Source organism: Haemorhous mexicanus, chromosome 15 (assembly GCF_027477595.1).
Source record: "Haemorhous mexicanus isolate bHaeMex1 chromosome 15, bHaeMex1.pri, whole genome shotgun sequence".
Lineage (NCBI taxonomy): Eukaryota > Metazoa > Chordata > Aves > Passeriformes > Fringillidae > Haemorhous > Haemorhous mexicanus.
Window position 1 is genome coordinate 1,663,278 of NC_082355.1, and position 18,209 is coordinate 1,681,486.

Sequence of the window (18,209 nt, forward strand, 5' to 3'; positions counted from 1 at the left end):
TGAGGAGAAGGGAAGGGTGATGGAGCACGGTGTGAGGGGCAAAGGAGAAGGGAAGGGTGATGGAGCATAGTGAGAGGGGCTGAGGGTGCAGGGAAGGGTGATGGAGCACGGTGTGAGGGGCTGAGGAGAAGGGAAGGGTGATGGAGCATGGTGTGAGGGGCAAAGGAAAAGGGAAGGGTGATGGAGCATGGTGTGAGGGGCAAAGGAAAAGGGAAGGGTGATGGGGCACGGTGTGAGGGGCTGAGGGTGCAGGGAAGGGAGATGGAGCACGGTGTGAGGGGCTGAGGAGAAGGGAAGGGTGATGGAGCATAGTGAGAGGGGCTGAGGGTGCAGGGAAGGGTGATGGAGCACGGTGTGAGGGGCTGAGGGTGCAGGGAAGGGAGATGGAGCACGGTGTGAGGGGCTGAGGAGAAGGGAAGGGTGATGGAGCATAGTGTGTGTGCACAGGAACAGCTCCGGCCCAGGATCCCCCCATGGATACTGGGAAAAGGAGGTTGTGGATTTCAGAGAATCACAGATTTGTCCAGGTTGAAGGGACCTCTGGAGCTGGTCTAGGAACAGGGGGCACGGGGATGCATCCAGGTGGGTTTGGGATGTCTCCAGAGTGAGAGGCTCCACAGCAGTCCCGGGCAGCTGTTCCAGGGTTTTGCCACAGTCATGGCAAGAATCTCAACATGCCAGGATGGTTGGGGTTCAAAAAGATCTCCCAGATCACTGAGTCCCACCTGTGACCATCTCCCACCTTGTGACCCAGACCAAAGAACTGAGTGCCCCATCCAGCCTTTCCTTAAACACCTCCACGGAACAAAGTTGTTGTGCAATTATTTATCTACAAACCAGCCCGTTATCGTACACACAGGCTGGGGCCTGGGCTTTGAGAAGAGACTAGCACCATATGTGGGGTGGTATCTCAGTGGTGGCTGATCTATCCCCTGTCCCTGTCGCGGACCCCCCGGTGCCTCGGGGCCCGGGGCTGTGTGGGACCGCGGACACCGCAAAGAAACCCCCAGCCGCCCCCCGCCCGCTGCGGCGCCTGCCCCTTTAAGAGCGAGAGAGGGCACGTCCGCTTTCCCCGCCCTCTTCCGCCCGGACTGGCGGAGCGGCGCTGTACGCATGCGGACACCCGCAGAGCGCCCAATCACCGCCCCCCTCTGGAGGGCGGGGCGCGGAGCGAGAGCGATGATTGGCGCAGCGTCGCGAGGGGGCGTGGCTATCGCGGCAGCGGCCCGCCCCGCTCCCAGCGCGCCCCGCGCGGTGAAGAAGCGGCGGCCGCGCGCCGGGGGCATTTTGTGTCGGCGGCGGCGGATCAGGCACAAGATGGCGGCGGCGGCCGAGTGAGCGGCCGGCGGCCGCCGCGACCCCGCGAGTCCCCCCCCTTTCCCCTCCCTGCTCTCACAAGCACCTCGGGGGCCGCTTCTCCTGTTTCTGGAGCGCGCCGAGAGCCGGGGAGCGGCGCAGAGCCGCGCAGGGGGGGGGCGCCCGCCCGAGGGCCCCGGCTGGAGCTGAGCGCGGGGACCGTCCTTGGCTGCGCCGCTCTCCCCCCTCCAGCCCCTTTCTCCTCCTCGGGGGCGGCTTTAGAGCCCTCGTTGTCCCGCAGAGCCGGCCGGGAGGGCCCGAGAGCCGCCCCTCGCCATGGCGAGCAGCAGCGGCTCCAAGGCCGAGTTCATTGTCGGAGGCAAATACAAGCTGGTGCGGAAGATCGGCTCGGGCTCCTTCGGGGACATCTATTTGGCGATCAACATCACCAACGGGGAGGTAAGGGCCGCTCGCACTCCCCCCCTCAGCTCCCCGGGGGGAGCCGGGCACCAGCCATCGCCGCTCCGAGCCCCACCTGCCCCCGGCGGTGCCCTCCGTGTCCCCGGGGTGGGGTTTTCCTTCCCCCGAGGGTCTCCTTTCCTCTGCTTTCCTGTCTGCGAGGGGCTTCGTTCTCCCCCATTTCCCCCAGGGTCTTCTTCCCCCCCTCCCCACCGAGGGTCTTCCTCGGTGCCCCTTCTTCAGCGGAGCCCTGCGGTCGCGGGCTCCCCCACCCAGCACTTGGGAGAGGAGAAAAGAGGCGAAAACCATTGTGGGCAAAGATATTTAAACATGTTTGTGTTTTGTGAGCGGCCAAAGTCGTCGTCCCTCGCCCGCCATTCATCTCCTCCTCTGCCTCAGCTGGGGAACACTTTGTATCTCATTTCATCAACACTAATAGAAACAAAGAAGATTCCCCCTGTTTTTCCAGCTTTTCCTTTGGGGTTTTTTTTCTTTTCTTCCTCCCCCTCACGGCTCTGAGCTGCAGAGAAGAAACACCCACGTATGTTCTTCCTCACTTAAGTGGTTCTGAAGACTCCACATCTCTAGCTCAAATGCATGACCCGGGATGGATATTTATGTACAGATCACCGCGATGTGGATTTTATCGGAAGACGCCACAAAATGCAGCACGTCGAGCTGGGAAATAAATAAATATATACCCGAAAGCGTTGGCATCGGGGGTGTGTGGGGGATGTGGAAGTGCTGTGCCCCTTAAAGCTCGGTGGACGCTCTGCCCTGACTCCTTGTTCCCTCTCACTGCAGGAAGTTGCTGTGAAGTTGGAGTCTCAGAAGGCTCGCCACCCCCAGCTGCTCTATGAAAGCAAACTGTACAAGATCCTGCAGGGAGGAGTTGGCATCCCACATATACGGTAGGAATGAGCCGTGTGTGCCAGTGGCGTTTCTGTGTGGTTGGCATGACTTTTTTGGTCCTGCTTATTACTATATATTGGCAGTTGTTTTGTACTTTGTAGTGTGAGGCAGGGCACTGCCGTGGAAAGAAATTTACCCGTGCAGGATTGGGGGTGGTAAAGGGGGAAATGCTCCATTCCAAGCTCTCCAACTCGCAGGGTTCGTCTGGCAGGCCTGCTGACAGTATAGAGAGCGAGACACCCAGTGAGAAATTCTTGTGCCCATCAGAACAAAGTGTGAGGAGGCTGTTTCTCCGAGAGGCAGAGAGTTGGGAGCCGTCCATGGAAATGGCTGCTTTCTTTTGTTGCCTCTCTCTCTCTCTTTTTTTTTTTTTTTTTTTTTTTTTTTTTTCAACATGTCTTCCTGCTCCGCTCAGAAAATGGCGGCTGGACGTGATTAACCCTCCCCCTTCTCCTGGTGGGACATGGGACGTGCTCGGGCTTGTGCCTTTTTCCTTTCATAGTTATGAGCCGCCAGCCTTGAGACTGCGGAGAACCTGGAGCAGGAATGAAATGGCAGCGGCTCCTTTCTGCTGCCCGCAACAGATGCGTCACCAGCCTTTCCTTTCCGTACGGGATTAATCCCTCCCAGTTCCTCATTATGCGGCTCCTCGCTTCGTATTCCAACTGAAACTTCGGCAGGGTTTCACAATTTCCTGACCTGGCAGAAAATCGCTGGTGCAGGCCCCCTGGAGGGGTTGTTCCTCCTGGGATTATCGAGGTGTTACCCTGGGGTAGAGCCCAGCTCCGGAATCTGGGTGTCAAAGAGTTACGTGAAACTTCACTTTTTTTTCTGGGAGACTTTTTACAAGTTGTTCCTTTTTTTGAAACTTTGTTAATTATTGTTTTTAAAGTTAGCTTTTTTTTTGGCCTAAAGGATTTTTGTTCCTTGAGCTGCACGAACTATTTCAGCTTAGGTTCTGTGTCAGACCTACAGAATGGGTTCACCCACTAAGTGGATTCCATTTAATTTAACCCTTCCTGACTAAGTACAGGATGAATGGTGACATTTAGGGTCTGTTTTAAAGTTCTCGCTATGACATAGCCCAGATTCTGTGTTAATTTGGACAAAGCCTAGTACAAATCTGCATTTCTGAGGTTAATAGCTCCCTCCTCCTTCCCCCCAAACACAACTGGCTCTGATCCTGAATGTGAGCTGGAGGAGACAGTGTTGTCCTGGCCATCTGTCCCCATTCACTCCAGCCTTTTGCAGGGTCACAATCAACATACCTGAATTAAATACTTGCAGCTTCAACAGAGTTGCTGGTGTGAAAACAGATGCAGTCTTTCTTTGAGAATACAGTTTCCTTCTTTTCTCACATGTGGCTGCCTTTATTTCACAACTGAAAGAATAGGAATTGCATTTTGGAAAGCTTTCACGGTATAGTTGCATGCTAAAACAGGGATAACTGGGAAAACAGCCAGAGCAAGCAGATATCAGGTGTTTCATCACAGAACTGGAAAAGCAGGCATTCTTGAACTGCTTTTTTGAAAAGTAAATGAGTGAGTGGTGCTATAATGAGGCCAAGTTGCAAATTTTTGGTTTTTCCACTGAGATACTGTTTCATTTCTTGTATTTGGTTAAAATGTCCTGGGAAATACTGATACCTTGCCTGCTGAGAAACTTGCCTCTGGCTTCAACTACAGCTTTCCTCTGTATTTGGTATTCTTGTACCAACTAAAAATAATACAAGGTCCAAAAAAATTGAGAATGGATTAATGAGGAAACACTCACCAAACTGATTCATAGACTCATTGTGCTAAAGGCTGTCAGTCAGTCCTTTCAGGTTCTCACAACCTGAATCTTTTAATCTTTGTAGTATTTCTCTAGAAAAGTGTCTTTTTGGAAATACTCTTTTGCTTTTCAGATGCAGCATTAATTGTAAATCTATTTTTATGTGCCAGATGTTCCTTGAGAGGTTTCTCTGGGCTGCTGATATTGGTTTGGTGAAGCTTGAGAAACTCTAAATCAGCATTCTTAGGTTTATTTTCTTTTAAGAGGAAGCTGAGTAAGGGACCAGCACAGTTCCTGTGACAAATATGAAAATATTCTGTGTTTAGTAGAAGTAGAATCCATGGTGCTTTGAATCCAAGTCAATACTTAGGTCACTTTGCATGTGTGGTTGACAATCCATTGCCACCATTGTGTTATAATAATATGCTGTCACTGGGGAATAAGCTGTTCCTGGCTCAATGTATTCACAAGGGTGAATCAAGTTGAAGGAAAGTCAATACATTTGGTAAAATTTCTGTAATGTGACACCTTTAAACAGCAGCAGCACAAGAATTTGATAGGAAATGAAGGAATCGTGCCAAAATTTCCCCATTGCTATGCTTTATAAAACTCAGTCCACATCTTGGACACATCAACACAAAAAATTGTGTTCCTCATTTGGGAGTGATGGACTTTTCCTCTGTTTTTCACCTACTTAAGTGATGCACTGGCCAAGATCAACTTCCTGGCAATGGCATGATGTGACTTTGCCTCACTCAAGTGGTCTCTGCTGTGGTTCTGTGACTCAGAACTGAGATAATAAATGAGGTCTGGATTGCTCATTCATTGGGGCTCCTGTTTCTGGAGCTGAGTTCTGCCTTTAGAATTACAAGAAGATGTCTCTAGAGTGTCACTGAAGTTATCTAGAACCAAGCAATTCATTTTACAGGCTTTAAGGTTGATTTGAGGGACTTTCTGACTCTTTGCAAGAAACTAATGAGCAAAATTCTCAGTTTTGGGGTTAAAAGTTTAATGTTTCTGTGGGGTCAACAGTGAGCCTTCACCTGTTGTGGAAGTTGAACAAGGGGCCTTGGTGCTTAATTCCACTTTATTAGATCATGTTGTTTGTACAGAAAATATCAAAAAAAATGAGATTGGTGTGAATGAATTGGAAATTCCATTCTCTGAATATTCTAAACCACTTTAGATCTTTAAATTTGCTGCTTATTGTTCCCTAAAAAAGCAGCAAAGTTTCTGAAATTTACCCTAAAGTTGCACAAAACCTTCATTAATACTCAAAAAATATTTAAACTATATTTTATTTCTTGATGTTCAAATTTTGCTTAATTATTACTTTATTTTTTCCCAAAAGGCTCTTGAACCAAGCTTAACATTGTGACAGTCTGCTGTGCCTTTAGGACACTGTGGCCAGGCCCCAGCATTCTGCTGGGCTTATTCTCATTGTTCTCCCTCATCAGCTGCCCTTTGCTTTTTTTCCTCTCTTTTTTTCAGTGACAAAGCATTTTGAGCTGTAATCTTGTTAACTGGGCACTGATCCTATTAGTTGGGACTATCCACCTTTATTCCCCAATTCCTGGTGCTGCCTTGGAGGATTGCAGCACAGTGTGTTTGATTTTTGGGTGTTTGTCCACAGTGTAACTCTGGTGAAGCTTTATTCACAAAAGCAATCATTCAAATTACCTGGGACAGCAGCTCTTGATTTTTTTGCCATTTATGGTGTTCATCAGCTATTGGTTGTATCCTTGATGAAGATCAGCTATTTGTAAATTAAAACCAAAAAGTTACTGACTTAGTGTTTTGTGAGTGGTTTGTTTTTGGTTTTTTTTTTTTTTTTGGCAAAGTTCCCTTGCAAACTGAATAAGTCAATCTCCACATTTTTGAGTTTTTCAATGCAGCACTTGCAAATATTTTGATGTTGAGAAATTCAGAGAGAAATTCTCAATTGAGTTAAGTTTTCTGGAAAAAAATTATCTACAATATTTGTGCTTCTGGTTGATTGCTGCCATGGTGCTCAGTAATTATTAATAACAGAATGTGCCCTTATACATCTTCATGAAATACTACCTGTGATGGAAAAATGTGCTCAAGGTTGGCAATCCAAGAGTTATCACAACCAAGTTTGCCTTGAGCACTTGAAATGTTGATTTTTTTAGCAGTGCTTAAAAAGCTGTAAACACACCTCTCAAACACCTGCATTTTTAACTGTTTTCTCAGTGACTTCCTGCAGCATAAAACCTCCAACCAACCACCAAAAAAACCCAAACCACCATGAGAAAAACAGAAAAGCCCTCCCTAAACCCACAAGAAACCCCACTCCCCCTCCAGAAAAAAAGGTTCTATCAATAAATCCTACTATTCATTAACTTTCTGTTATTAGTTAGTCTGCATATTGAAGGGTAGAACCACCTGATAGGTGACCAGAAGCCTCTAAATAAAATGGAAGATCATCTTTTAAATGAATACGTATGGTTCCTTTATTAAGGAAATAAATATATGTAAATAAAATTTATTTCCTGTTTTCCACCAGTCTAAACTCTTGTCTTAGTCGGTCTTTGTGGATTTTGTCAAAGCATCCAAGAGAGACCATAGTTAGAATTTTTTTCTCCCTGCCTTAACTCAGTTTTTGGAGTTTGAGGTCAGTGTTACTCCTGAATAACAAATGATCAGCAGACATAATACTAGAATATTCTTTTTCTCTGTGATGTTTGCTGTCCCCACTGTGGATTAATGGTTCACCTTCTCACTGAACTGCAACTCCTGCCTTCCTCCCAGGTGTTCCTGGAGTTTATGGAACAGCTCAGCAGAACAGGGAGCTGCATGTTTGCAGCATCACACTGGGCAGATGAAGCCACCTCCTTGCTGGAGGATGAGTTGTGCTGGCATCCTTCGTGGATTGCTCTCAGAACTGTACAAAAAGTGATCCAGAATTTTATTTATAGAGTGCAGCCAGTTCCATAGCGTAGGGTGTTCATGGCTGTTTCTTTATTTAGTGCTTGGGTGGCCTAATTCATGCTCTCCATGGCAACTAACGTTAGGTGACATCTGCTAAATATTGCACTTCAGGATTTCAGTCATGCCATATTATGTGAAGTTCATTTATATTACTCCTAGCTACTTAGCAGTTAAGTGCTTTTCCAGTTTCAGGGGAGATAAAGCAGAAATATAAAATATGTGTCAATTTAGAAATGAATCTCTGATGGATTACCTTTCTCTTGTGTGTTGCTTCAGTGTCTGTAAGACTCAGTGCATTTTTACAGGCATGATTCCCTTTCCAGTTTATCTGCACAGTCATTATTTGTCAGATGTCTGTGCTGAGAACATGGGAGCAGAAGGGTCTGAATCAGTCAGGTGCAACATCACAACTTTCTAGGCCAGCAGGGCAGGGCTCATGATTGTGTTGTTGGACACAGAGAGCCAGAGAGCTTCTGTGCCTGAAGATAATGCTTGGACCCACAGGCAGTCAACTCCCAGGTTTTTTTTCCCTGATTTTTGTTAAAAACCTTTTCCCCTTTCCCATCCTCCTATGTCTGTAAGGAATAATTGCATAGCTCCATAAGTGCCTTGCTGAGCTGTTGGAGTGAATGATTGCAGAGGTCACAATCCTCCCGTTTTTCCTGAGGTCTCTTTTGTGCCCTTGTTGGGATTTGGGTTTCCTTTCCTGAGCTGCTGACAGGGCTTGCAGCAGTGATCCCAATTCACAGGTCCTGTGTGGAACAGCTGCCCTTTTCCTGGTAGGAGAGCCTGGTATTTTTCAGGGATATCAGAGCTCTGTAATTACAGGGAGGTCAGTGTTTTCTCTTTAGTCCCATCATCTGACTAATGCCCAGTTCAGAGACTTTTGTGTGAGTGACTTAGGGCTGGCAGGGTTGGAATACAGTTCCAGAGTGTTCACTGCATCAGTGCCATTTGGATTGCTGTGGGATGTCTGAATCCTTTGTGTCCATGAGGCTTTCAGACTTGCATATTCCCCCTCATGTGCCTGCTGACTTGTCAAACTTACTGATTAGGTGATCTCAGGTAATTCTGTTAGCAAGTTCTTTCCAGCTTGCTTTTTCACCTTACGTTTTTGTTCTAACAGCTTTTTAATCCACCTTAGTTCTTCTGACTCCAGTGGAGAAATCTCCTTTTCTGTCACAAGAGCTCTTTCACTTGTTGCTTGAAAACACAAGTGCTGAAAACTTAATTACATAGGATTACACAGAGTAATCCTAGAGTCACACACCATAATTTATGAAAGTGGCAAAAGTTTATGTAATGTCAAAGAAGCCAGAATCACCCTTTTTGTAATGGGGTATAAACATTTCTGGTAGTGTGAGTGTTTGAGTTCAGATATTCAGTGTTGGAAGAATTGTCCTTCCCTGCAGTGAGGCACCAGGAGATGTTTTTGTCTGACAAAAGCACAGCCTCCTGTAGCTCTGTGTAATTGCCAGAGCCCCTGTGGGAATAGTCAGTGATGGAGCTGACAGAAGCCTTTAGTGGAGGATGGGTTACCTGGCAAAGCAGGTGTTGATTGAGGAGAGCTTTTATTAAGTTGGAACAAAATGGTCTTGTCGTGGTTTGTCTGGTGGTGGGAACAGTTTTCTGTGACATTGAGCTCATGTTCTGCTTTTTTGTATAAGCTGTAGGCAAAGTGAGGTGCCTTTATTGCCTCCATGTCTTCAGAATTCTGGGATTTGGGGTTTCTTTGCCAGTGGCTTGCAGCTGTCATTTACTAATTTAGAAATTTCCTTTGTCTTGATCTGAATTTGTTTGGTTTTTTTTTTTTACTGTGAATCTCCTGAATCCTTTTATTTCTTTCTGACACATTTTGGGTACTTGTGCTGGGTTTGCTACCTTGTTGTAATTATTATAATTGCCAGTGTAGTGAATGAAACTGCTGGTTATTGACTGGAATTGTGTGAGTGACACAGTGTGAAACTGGGCTGGAATTTCTGTGTGATTCTGTTAGCCCTTCACCCCTTTTCTCTGCTAGTTTGCCTAGTTCTGTTTGACCCTTTCAAAGGAAGATGTGAAAAAATACTATTAATAACTAAATGAAATGTTTTCTTAGGTAAAACAAATAAAAATACAAACAAAACAAACCAAGCTATTAAAAAACATTTCCTCAAACATTTCTTTTGTCCTTCACATTATTTACAAAATACACAGTTGCTGAAATAGAAATCACTGATTTTTTTGAAAGATGCAGCTCTGAAAAGACAGAAGGATTTTAAGTTTGGGTAGAGCTGACTACACTGTTTGCCACCAAGTACTAGATATGCATCAAGATTTCATTTCCTTGTCTCAAGGTTAGTCAAGAGAATTTAAAACCCACCCCATGTCAGTTCAAGTAAACATCCACTTGGCATGTGACCTGACATCATACCTGCTTTATTGTGTGTTATTTAGAAACTAAACACTTTCAAACTGCTGTGTGGTGTGACTTGGATGTTCCCACAGAGCTCAGACACTGAAATCCAAGATGTTAGAAAATTTCAGCTTTGTGTTTATGCTGGGGTTACAGACGAGGCTCTCCCACCACACGATTTGGAAACTTGGTGACGTGTCCACTCTGGGTCTTTCACACAGACAAGTCACTGAAGTCAAATTCAGGTCACTGTGCTCAGCCTTTAACCATGCTCTGATAGAAAGCTTCATAAAAGAGCTTTACTGTGTTCTGACTAATTGGAATAGATTGATTATATAGCTTTAAACAGATGAGGGAAGGGAGAGTGATGAAGCATTTTCCTGCCTGGGAGCTTGGGCACACCTTGAAGCTCAAGTAGGTTTGTGACACATGTATCAGATGTTTGTGTGACACTGCCTGTTCAAGGGTACACTCCACTATTCCTCATGATTCTGTCCTGTTAATGTTTTGTGTAAGGATGTAAAGCACACTAGGAGTCAATCAGAGAAAGATCAGGAGAAGTTTTTCTGGTAAATCATCTTCTCTTCTTGAAATGATCCATTGTCTGTAACTAAATCAGAGTGATTACCCACCCAAAATTCCTCTCGGGTAGTTCAGTCTCTTGCTGCCACTTTTTACTCCCCTCCAAAACTCTCCCTTACTTAAGATGTGTTGCTTCATGTGCTGACAGAAGTCCCTGGGTCTCTCAGACATATGGCTCACTTGCATTCTGAGATGCCAGTATCACCTAATAGTTGCCCAGGGCTTTGTATGAATCATTCCCTCATATTAGTAGATAATTCCAAGTTTCCCTGCTGATGCATATAAGAACTTGTGAAGATCTCTTTTTGGGACACCAGCTTTTATATATCCTAATATCCAATTTTTCCTAAGAAAAGCCAAGACTCCTAAAGTTCTTTCATTCAGAGCTCCCAGTAGTAGCAGCTCCTACACCTTGAGTGGACACGATGTTGCTTTACTTCTTAATCCTATTTTCCCTGGAAATGTTCCAAGGGAAATGAAAACTTACATGGAGTGTTAGCAAAGTAAATAAAACACTCTGATACCTTGGAAGAAGTTCCAGTTGCCAGCAGAAATGAATAGATGTCACAGTCTTCAGTGAGGAATTACAGGCAGGTAAATGTGGAAATGAAATATTAAGAGGTTCTGCCTTATTTCTTTGTCTTGAAGAATTGAATGTGCTTTCCACCTGAGCAGAGTGGTCAGGAGATGAGAATTCTTGTTCATACATAGAAATAGGGCAAACAGAGGTTGTGCAATCATCCTGAATTACTGCACTTACTCTGCAGACAGATCCCTGTGGAGGAACAAAAAGGTTTTTAAAATGTACCTTCCAGGGTGGGCTTCCTTTGCATAGCTTCACCTTGTCTCTGAGGCTGGGACTCAATTTTGTTAGCTCCACTGAAGGCTGATCTTTGATCTTTTTCCCTTCACTGCATCTCTTGGGCACTGAACCATTGCTGTGCTGAACAATTACACTCAGCATCTCAATTAGAATTCCATCCCTTGAAGAAAATAGTACTTTATCTAGATCTTGATTTACTCCCTAGAATTCTTCATTTCAGCCCATTACTCACTATTTTTTTTCTCAACAAACCTAAATTTCATAGGACAGAATACCTAGGCAGGTCATTTGCTCCAATTTCCTTACTTTAGGTGACCATAATGTTTCATTTTCACCTGTGACCCCTGGAGCTGTTTACAGAGCTGTTCTGTTGACATTTCATTTGAATGATTGCTTTCAAAATACATATTTTCTGCATCCCATTTTGATGCAGAGAATGAGTAAAGGTCTTAGACTGATGTGTAAAACAGGGTGTGTGAGCCGCAGCTCATATATAACTTTATTCAGATTTATAACAATGCAGGAATGAAGGGCATGGTTTCTCCTAGGATCCAGACAGTGCAGGCCAGTAGTTCCTGAAACAAATCCAAATATAGAATCTTTTCTCTCTGGCTTTGTAAACATTTTATTTTACTATCCCAGCTAAGCTAAGCTTGGAATCCTGTGAGTACCTAGGAATTTGTTGACTTTATCAGTGGTAACTGTTTTCCAGCCAACCATGCATTGGTGTACTGGAGTCATTGCCTAAAGTGGAAATACAGTGTCTGTACAGATATTTAAGCCCCAACTGCTACTTTAGCTGAATCTTGAGGTTTTGGTTTTTTTATCTGCATGCTCTTCTTGTGTTGCACATCCTTGGGGTACCTTGTCTGTGCCACTGTTGTTGGGAAATTGAGGGAAATTCTCCCTGGACTGCTGGCAGTAGGTCCTTGATGTAAGGACCAGGAGCTCAGAAAAGGCAAAATTGCAGCCTTCTGATCAAACAGGTGTCCTGTCAGCTTCAGAAGTGTTTTTCACACACAGCTGTCACTTCACTGTAGTTATCTGGGATGTGCAGAAGGACTGGAGAGGAGAATATTCCAGTCCTGTCCTTCAATGGCGGAGATTCACACTGAGATATGCAGGAGTCCAGGGGGTGACTCCAGGCCTGCTCAGGAGCTTAGCTGGGGAGATACTACCCCACCCCCCTAAAGCAGGGCTGTGATGGAAATGTTAAACATGGATTGGAAAGCAAAACATCCAAGGAAGGACTTCTGCTTGTCCTCACAGCATTGTTAGCCTTTTTTTTTGTCCAAAATGGATGTATTAGGCACTTAAAGGTTCCTATCACAATATAGATGCAATTAATATTTTGTTATGTTTCTGCTTTTTCTTTTCTGACACCTAAGTGCTGCTTTCTCTCTGATATTAAAAGCCTGATGAAGAGCCTTTCTTTTGACTTAATTGGAAATAGAACTTGATTGGCATTTTTTAAATTGAGAAATAAATGAGAAGGTATGTGAGTGAGCTGCTTTGGTCTGGTGCAGAGAAGTCAGACCTGAAAACAAAGCCAGAGGCATGTCAGGATGGTTTTGTGAAGTGAAATGATGCAGGAGCAATGAGAGTCAAGTGTCCTACAGAGGGATTTCAGTCCAGGTGCTGTACACACCTCTCAGTATGAGGACACTGCTGCTTTGGCTGCATTTTCATTCTGGTGTTTGCTATTTTGCTTGTTGAAGTGGAGTAGTGTTTTCTCTTCAGGGAAGATTGCCAACATGTATGTTCTGGTTTGTGATCAGACTTTTGTTTCCAGGAAAAATAAGATATTACCAGCATTAATTTCTCATTAGCTTTCAAGATGGAACATTAGTCAGCAACGTGCCTTTGCAGCTGAGAGCACTGAGGGTACCCTGGGCTGCATCAGGATTCCTGCTAATAATGCTGGATCATTTCCTTTCTTGCAGGTGGTATGGTCAAGAAAAGGACTACAATGTTCTAGTCATGGATCTTCTGGGGCCCAGCCTGGAAGACCTCTTCAACTTCTGTTCTCGCAGGTTTACCATGAAAACAGTGCTTATGCTAGCAGACCAGGTATGTGCACACCTGGGTGGGAGCAGCTTCAGAGCCCTGGGGGATGCCTGTGGAGTGGGTTAAATAATTGATGCAGTGTTTTATGCACTAAGTGAGGACAAAGTAATGGTGGTTTCTCTGTGCTCTACCCTACAAAGTGCACCGAGTAGGAGGGCGCTGCAGCTGCCAGCTCCTTTGTGCTGCTGCTTTGAGGGCCATTTCATGAAAATATTCACTCATTTGGGTGGCTTCACTGCCAGTATCACCACAGGGGCTGTGGTAGGGGGGCTGAAACAGTCTCCAGTTGTGGGTGATCTGATTCAGTGGGATCTGTGGTGACAGCATGCCAGTCTGTCCCTGTGCTGTCACACCCTCCTGTAGCCCCTAGTGATGCCTCAGGTTTTAGCTTTTATATTTTTCAGATTCTGTGCTGCTTTAGTGTGCAGTTCTGAGCTTCATATTAGGGGATGGTGAGCTCTCTTCACAGAGCAGGGAGACAAAGCAATTCCTTCTCTAGCTGGGGACCAAGGACAAATGATCCAAGGCATCACTAGGACCAGACAGTGAGCTAAAAATAAATAACTGCCTTTCTTGTTTGGTCCTCACAGACAGTTCTTAAAGCTGTTAGTGGAGATGCCACTCTACCTCCAACATAATCAAGGCCTCTAAAACTCTCTTAAGTCTTTTTTTATAGCAGTTGGTATTTTTCCAACTTGGTCATGAGAATACAGCATTTGAAATGAGCAGCCATATTTATTTCTTGCTGCTTAATAAATGGCTTGATTGTGCTTCCTTCAGCTCCTTGAAAAGCACTGAGGGTTTTTCAAGTTGAATTTTTCAATGGTAGTTGAAATTTCATCTAATATTATGTAATAGATATCAGTACCAAGTTGTCAGTCAGCCAGATGCTCGTAGAATCCCAGGCTCCTGGCCAGGGAAGCTCAAGACATTTGTCTGGAGACAAGGTCAGCTGTCCCTGTTCTCACTGCCCTAGGAGGGTGATGTGCTTGCTTTAGAGAGCCATTTGCCTGCTCACTTAGCCAGAGTCTGGGTGTGACAGCATCTCCAGGGAATCCACGAGGGGTTTGTGCACTGTTCCTTAGGCTGATGAGCATTAATTGGCTCTCAGCTGGGAAAGAGGCAGAAATGGGGGGTGGCAGTGCTCAGAAGTGGCTTTTAGGGCACAGTCCAGCAAACAGCTGTCAGGGGGTGATGTAACAACTGAAGGCTGCAAGAAGAGTGTTTGAGGAGCTGCAGAGCTGTGCCACATAACCATGGGCTGTGATCTCACCCACAGGACATGGGTTGGCCCTGTGTGGTGACACAGATGTGCCAGAATTTCTCCATGTCTCCAGATATTCTGGGATCAGGGGAGCCTAGCTATGGCAGGATGGGCCACCATCAAGTTGGGACTTGCTCCATGAAGACTGTTATCTGAAAAAGTGATGTTTGATGAATGAATAACCAGATGAATGAGTAACTGGGACAGGGGGAGGGAATGAGCTTTAAAATTGGCTTGTGGTAGCTATAAAAGCTTTGAAATAATGAAAAAAAATTACTTTTTAATAAGATGCTATAGTTAGAAACATGAACTTCAATATCTGGGAATTACTCAGGTATTTAATCTGCCAGTTTCAGACCATGATTGTGGAATTTTAGCATGAAAAAAGATGCTCAGCATTTTAAAAAATTGGTTTTCATTAAGCAAATGCATAAACTGAAATTGCAGAGGAAGGTAACACTAAAAATTCATGCTTTCATTGAAGGTTTAATGAAATGTCTTGCTCTCTTTGAAATCTTACATGTTGCTGGTTTTTTTTACAGATGATCAGTAGAATTGAATATGTGCACACAAAGAATTTTATACACAGAGACATTAAACCAGATAACTTCCTAATGGGTATTGGGCGTCACTGTAATAAGGTTAGTCCAAAGCTCTTTGTTTCCAAGCTGCAGAGGGAATGCCTGTGTGATTTGATTCCAGCTGCACAACTTTTGTAAAATCCATTGCTAAAACTGCTATTTTGGATGCTAAACCACAGTTCTTGGGTGTGAGAACTTGGTTTTCTTGGTGTCCACTTGTAAATGCTGTGGGTCTCTGACCCACCCTGGGAGATGCACTTGATTGCAAGATGATTTCTGGACTTGCAACAAGGTTATAAACTAACCCTAGAGAATACTTGGCTACTTCTCTCAAGATGTCTGTTGTCATAGCATTTTATTCCTCTATGATAAAGTCAAATCTTGTCTTTGGCTTTGGGGCTGACCTCCTAGGATGAAAACAATTTGTGCAACGTGGGAACTCCTGACCTACCAGTCAGCAGGGCATTAAACCTTGCAGTGACAGACTGGCAAAGTCTCTTCAACCATCACAATTGTGGATAAGACCAAGAGCCAACACGCAGATGCCTTTATAAATAAAAGAAATGATGCAATTATGTTGATGGAAAACTGTTAAGCTGTAGAATACCTGCTGTGCAACAAAAATTTTGTCTCAGTTTACTTTGTGGGGGGGAAAAAAGCTGAGGGTGGGTGGGGGGTGGGCTGAGGTTGTTACACTTTTTGGGATGGGTAAACATAGTCAGAAGTGCATGTTTCCTGCCTGGAAGGCAACTTTTTCATTTTATTTTTAGTTTTCTTGAGTGAAATATGCTTAATCCTGCAATTTGTATGTCGAGCTCGGGCAGACAGGCAGCATTGGCAATGCATTAAGCATGCTACTGATTAGAAATTAACTTCAGGACAAATGTACGTGATCAAGCTGTTTATTGGAAGCAAGATTCCCACTTATCTTCTCTAGATGCCATCCCAGGATGTCTCATCTGGTTAGGCACTACCAGTAATCAAAATGTTTACCTTTGTTTGCCTGTATGAATGCCAACTTCAGGGCCATGAGCATTAGAAGGGGAAAGCTTGGATAATATGAGATAACAGCTCTTGTCTGAAGAGGTGCAATGCACTGAGTGTTTAGAGACAACCATTGTTGGAAAAGCTTGTAATTCCAGCTGAAAGACAGTCTTTATGTAATCCTGTTGCTGTTAAACTTTGTTTGTTCCCAAGTTTCATACTTTCACTCTGTACAGCTCTATTTTTCTCTGCTGTGTTGAGCAGTTTAGGCTCCTTAATTCTCTGGCATGACTCAAAGTAGAACTTGAAAACTTTTATTTTGGTTTTTTCCTAGTTTTAGTTTCTGATTTCCAATTGTTCTTTTTGGGCCATTTTTCTGTACTTTTGCACAGTCATGCTAGGTTGGCATTGCTGCACTCCAGTTCATCTTGGTGTGGATTAATGGCCTAGAAATTGCTGCTCTGCTTTCTTTAGAGGAGGAACACATTAGATTTGCATCAGCTGAAAACAAAGACAAAATTGCCTACAAACCATTTGATTTTTTCCCTTTAGGGAGCCATGCAATCATATGGTGGTAAAGCACTGTGGGCATGGGCTTCACTTATGTTTCAGAGGGTTAGGGAGTTACTTCCTGACCCAAGTGCAAATTAATAGTTTTACATGAGCAAAGTATGGAATGGGTTCCTTCAGTTTGGAATCAAGTGCTTTGTCTAGGAAACATTTGCCACCATACAATATTTAATGTTTCTTTTTGTAACCAAGTGTAGTTTTGGGGTTTTTAGAGATGACTCTACACAGTTCAAAGAAAATCAGCCACAAAGACTAGAACAGCATGGTAATCTTGTTCCAGTAGCTTCCTGTCAGTTATATTTAAAAAAAAAAAAAAAAAAAAGATTTTTTTCCCCAAATTTTAATTTGGTGATTGGGAGAAATTTTGCTCCCACCTTAAAAGATGAATTTCCAGCTCTGCTAGAAATAAGCCCTGCATGCTTATGAAAGTAAACTTTAAGGTGACTAAATGCCTTCTACCTCTTCCTTACTGAAGATTTACTTTTTCTAAATATCTTATGGGGGAAGGGCAGTTTGTGGAACCAAAGGCTGCTTTTGTAAGCAAAAACTTGAATTTCCTTTTTTAATAGAGCCAAATGTCACCATTGCTATCCCTGGTTAAGGCAGTGCCATTTTGGAGCGGCTCACAGTTGAAATTTACCTTGTCCCATCTGTCAAATTTTCTCCTTGGAAAAAAAAAAAAACCAATACTACTATAAATAATCAAAATATGACTCAAAAAAAAGATGGAAAGATACAGTTTTTTTGAAAAGTACAGTGCTTGGTGGAAGAAGGATGGCATTTGGCTACCCTGTTCTTTCTCGAACGCCTCGGTGTTGCCTGTCTGCGCCGGCCAATGTTGCAATGTAAGCAAGACTGTTTGATGCACTGCCACCCTCTATTGTTTGTTCAGTGTTTAGAATCTCCAGTGGGGAAGAGGAAAAGAAGCATGACTGTTAGTACTTCTCAGGACCCATCTTTCTCAGGATTAAACCAGGTCTGAACTGTCTCCTATTCCAACCTCAACCCCAAATTCATGTGCTTTATTTTTGTTTCGGTTCTTTTTTTTTTTTTGTTTGGTTTATTTTTTGTTTTTTATTTTGTTTTTCTGGAGAATGTAGACCTTGCAAAAGCACCTCTTATGTTGGCATTATTCAGACATACTTGGCAAACATGTAACATTACTAAGATGTTTCCCTGTGGCGCTTGTTTAAATTGTAGAATTATTTCTAAACTTTGATAGGGCTAAATGTACGTGCTTGATTTCAGGTGCAGGTTTTATTTGTGGTCTTTCCAACTCAAAAGGCAATCTCCTAAAAGTGTGGTGAAGGATAGACATGAAATAGCAGGGCTCCTGCTTGCCTTGCTGAAGGTTTCCTGCAGTTCCTATGGATGCACGTGGAGAAGTTGTTACCACTCCAGCCAGACTCCTCCCCGTGCAGTTTCCTTTCCAAACCACCCCAAATGTGTAATGAAGACTTAATATTTTCATCCATTTTGCTTAAAAACTGAAATTACTCCAGCAAGCTGCATCTTGGAGAAGCAGGAGCTTATCTTGTAGTGTCTAATGTC

The 18,209-nt window shown here is 44.1% G+C and overlaps 1 protein-coding gene across 4 annotated transcripts in view; it reads left to right on the top strand.

Annotated features, from left to right (window-relative positions):
* The first annotated feature begins 1,264 nt into the window (after positions 1 to 1,264).
* Positions 1,265 to 18,209, top strand: part of CSNK1A1 (casein kinase 1 alpha 1) — a 32,391-nt gene continuing 15,446 nt past the window's right edge. The window contains exons 1-5 of one of the 4 annotated variants that reach the window (XM_059860427.1): positions 1,265 to 1,755; positions 2,560 to 2,666; positions 13,136 to 13,262; positions 15,066 to 15,164; positions 17,551 to 17,634. In XM_059860427.1, the coding sequence (XP_059716410.1) occupies positions 1,633 to 1,755; positions 2,560 to 2,666; positions 13,136 to 13,262; positions 15,066 to 15,164; positions 17,551 to 17,634 (540 nt within the window). In that variant the 5' untranslated portion in view covers positions 1,265 to 1,632. The remainder of the gene's footprint in view (positions 1,756 to 2,559; positions 2,667 to 13,135; positions 13,263 to 15,065; positions 15,165 to 17,550; positions 17,635 to 18,209) is intronic. The other 3 variants (XM_059860428.1, XM_059860426.1, XM_059860429.1) reach the window with 3 other exon arrangements.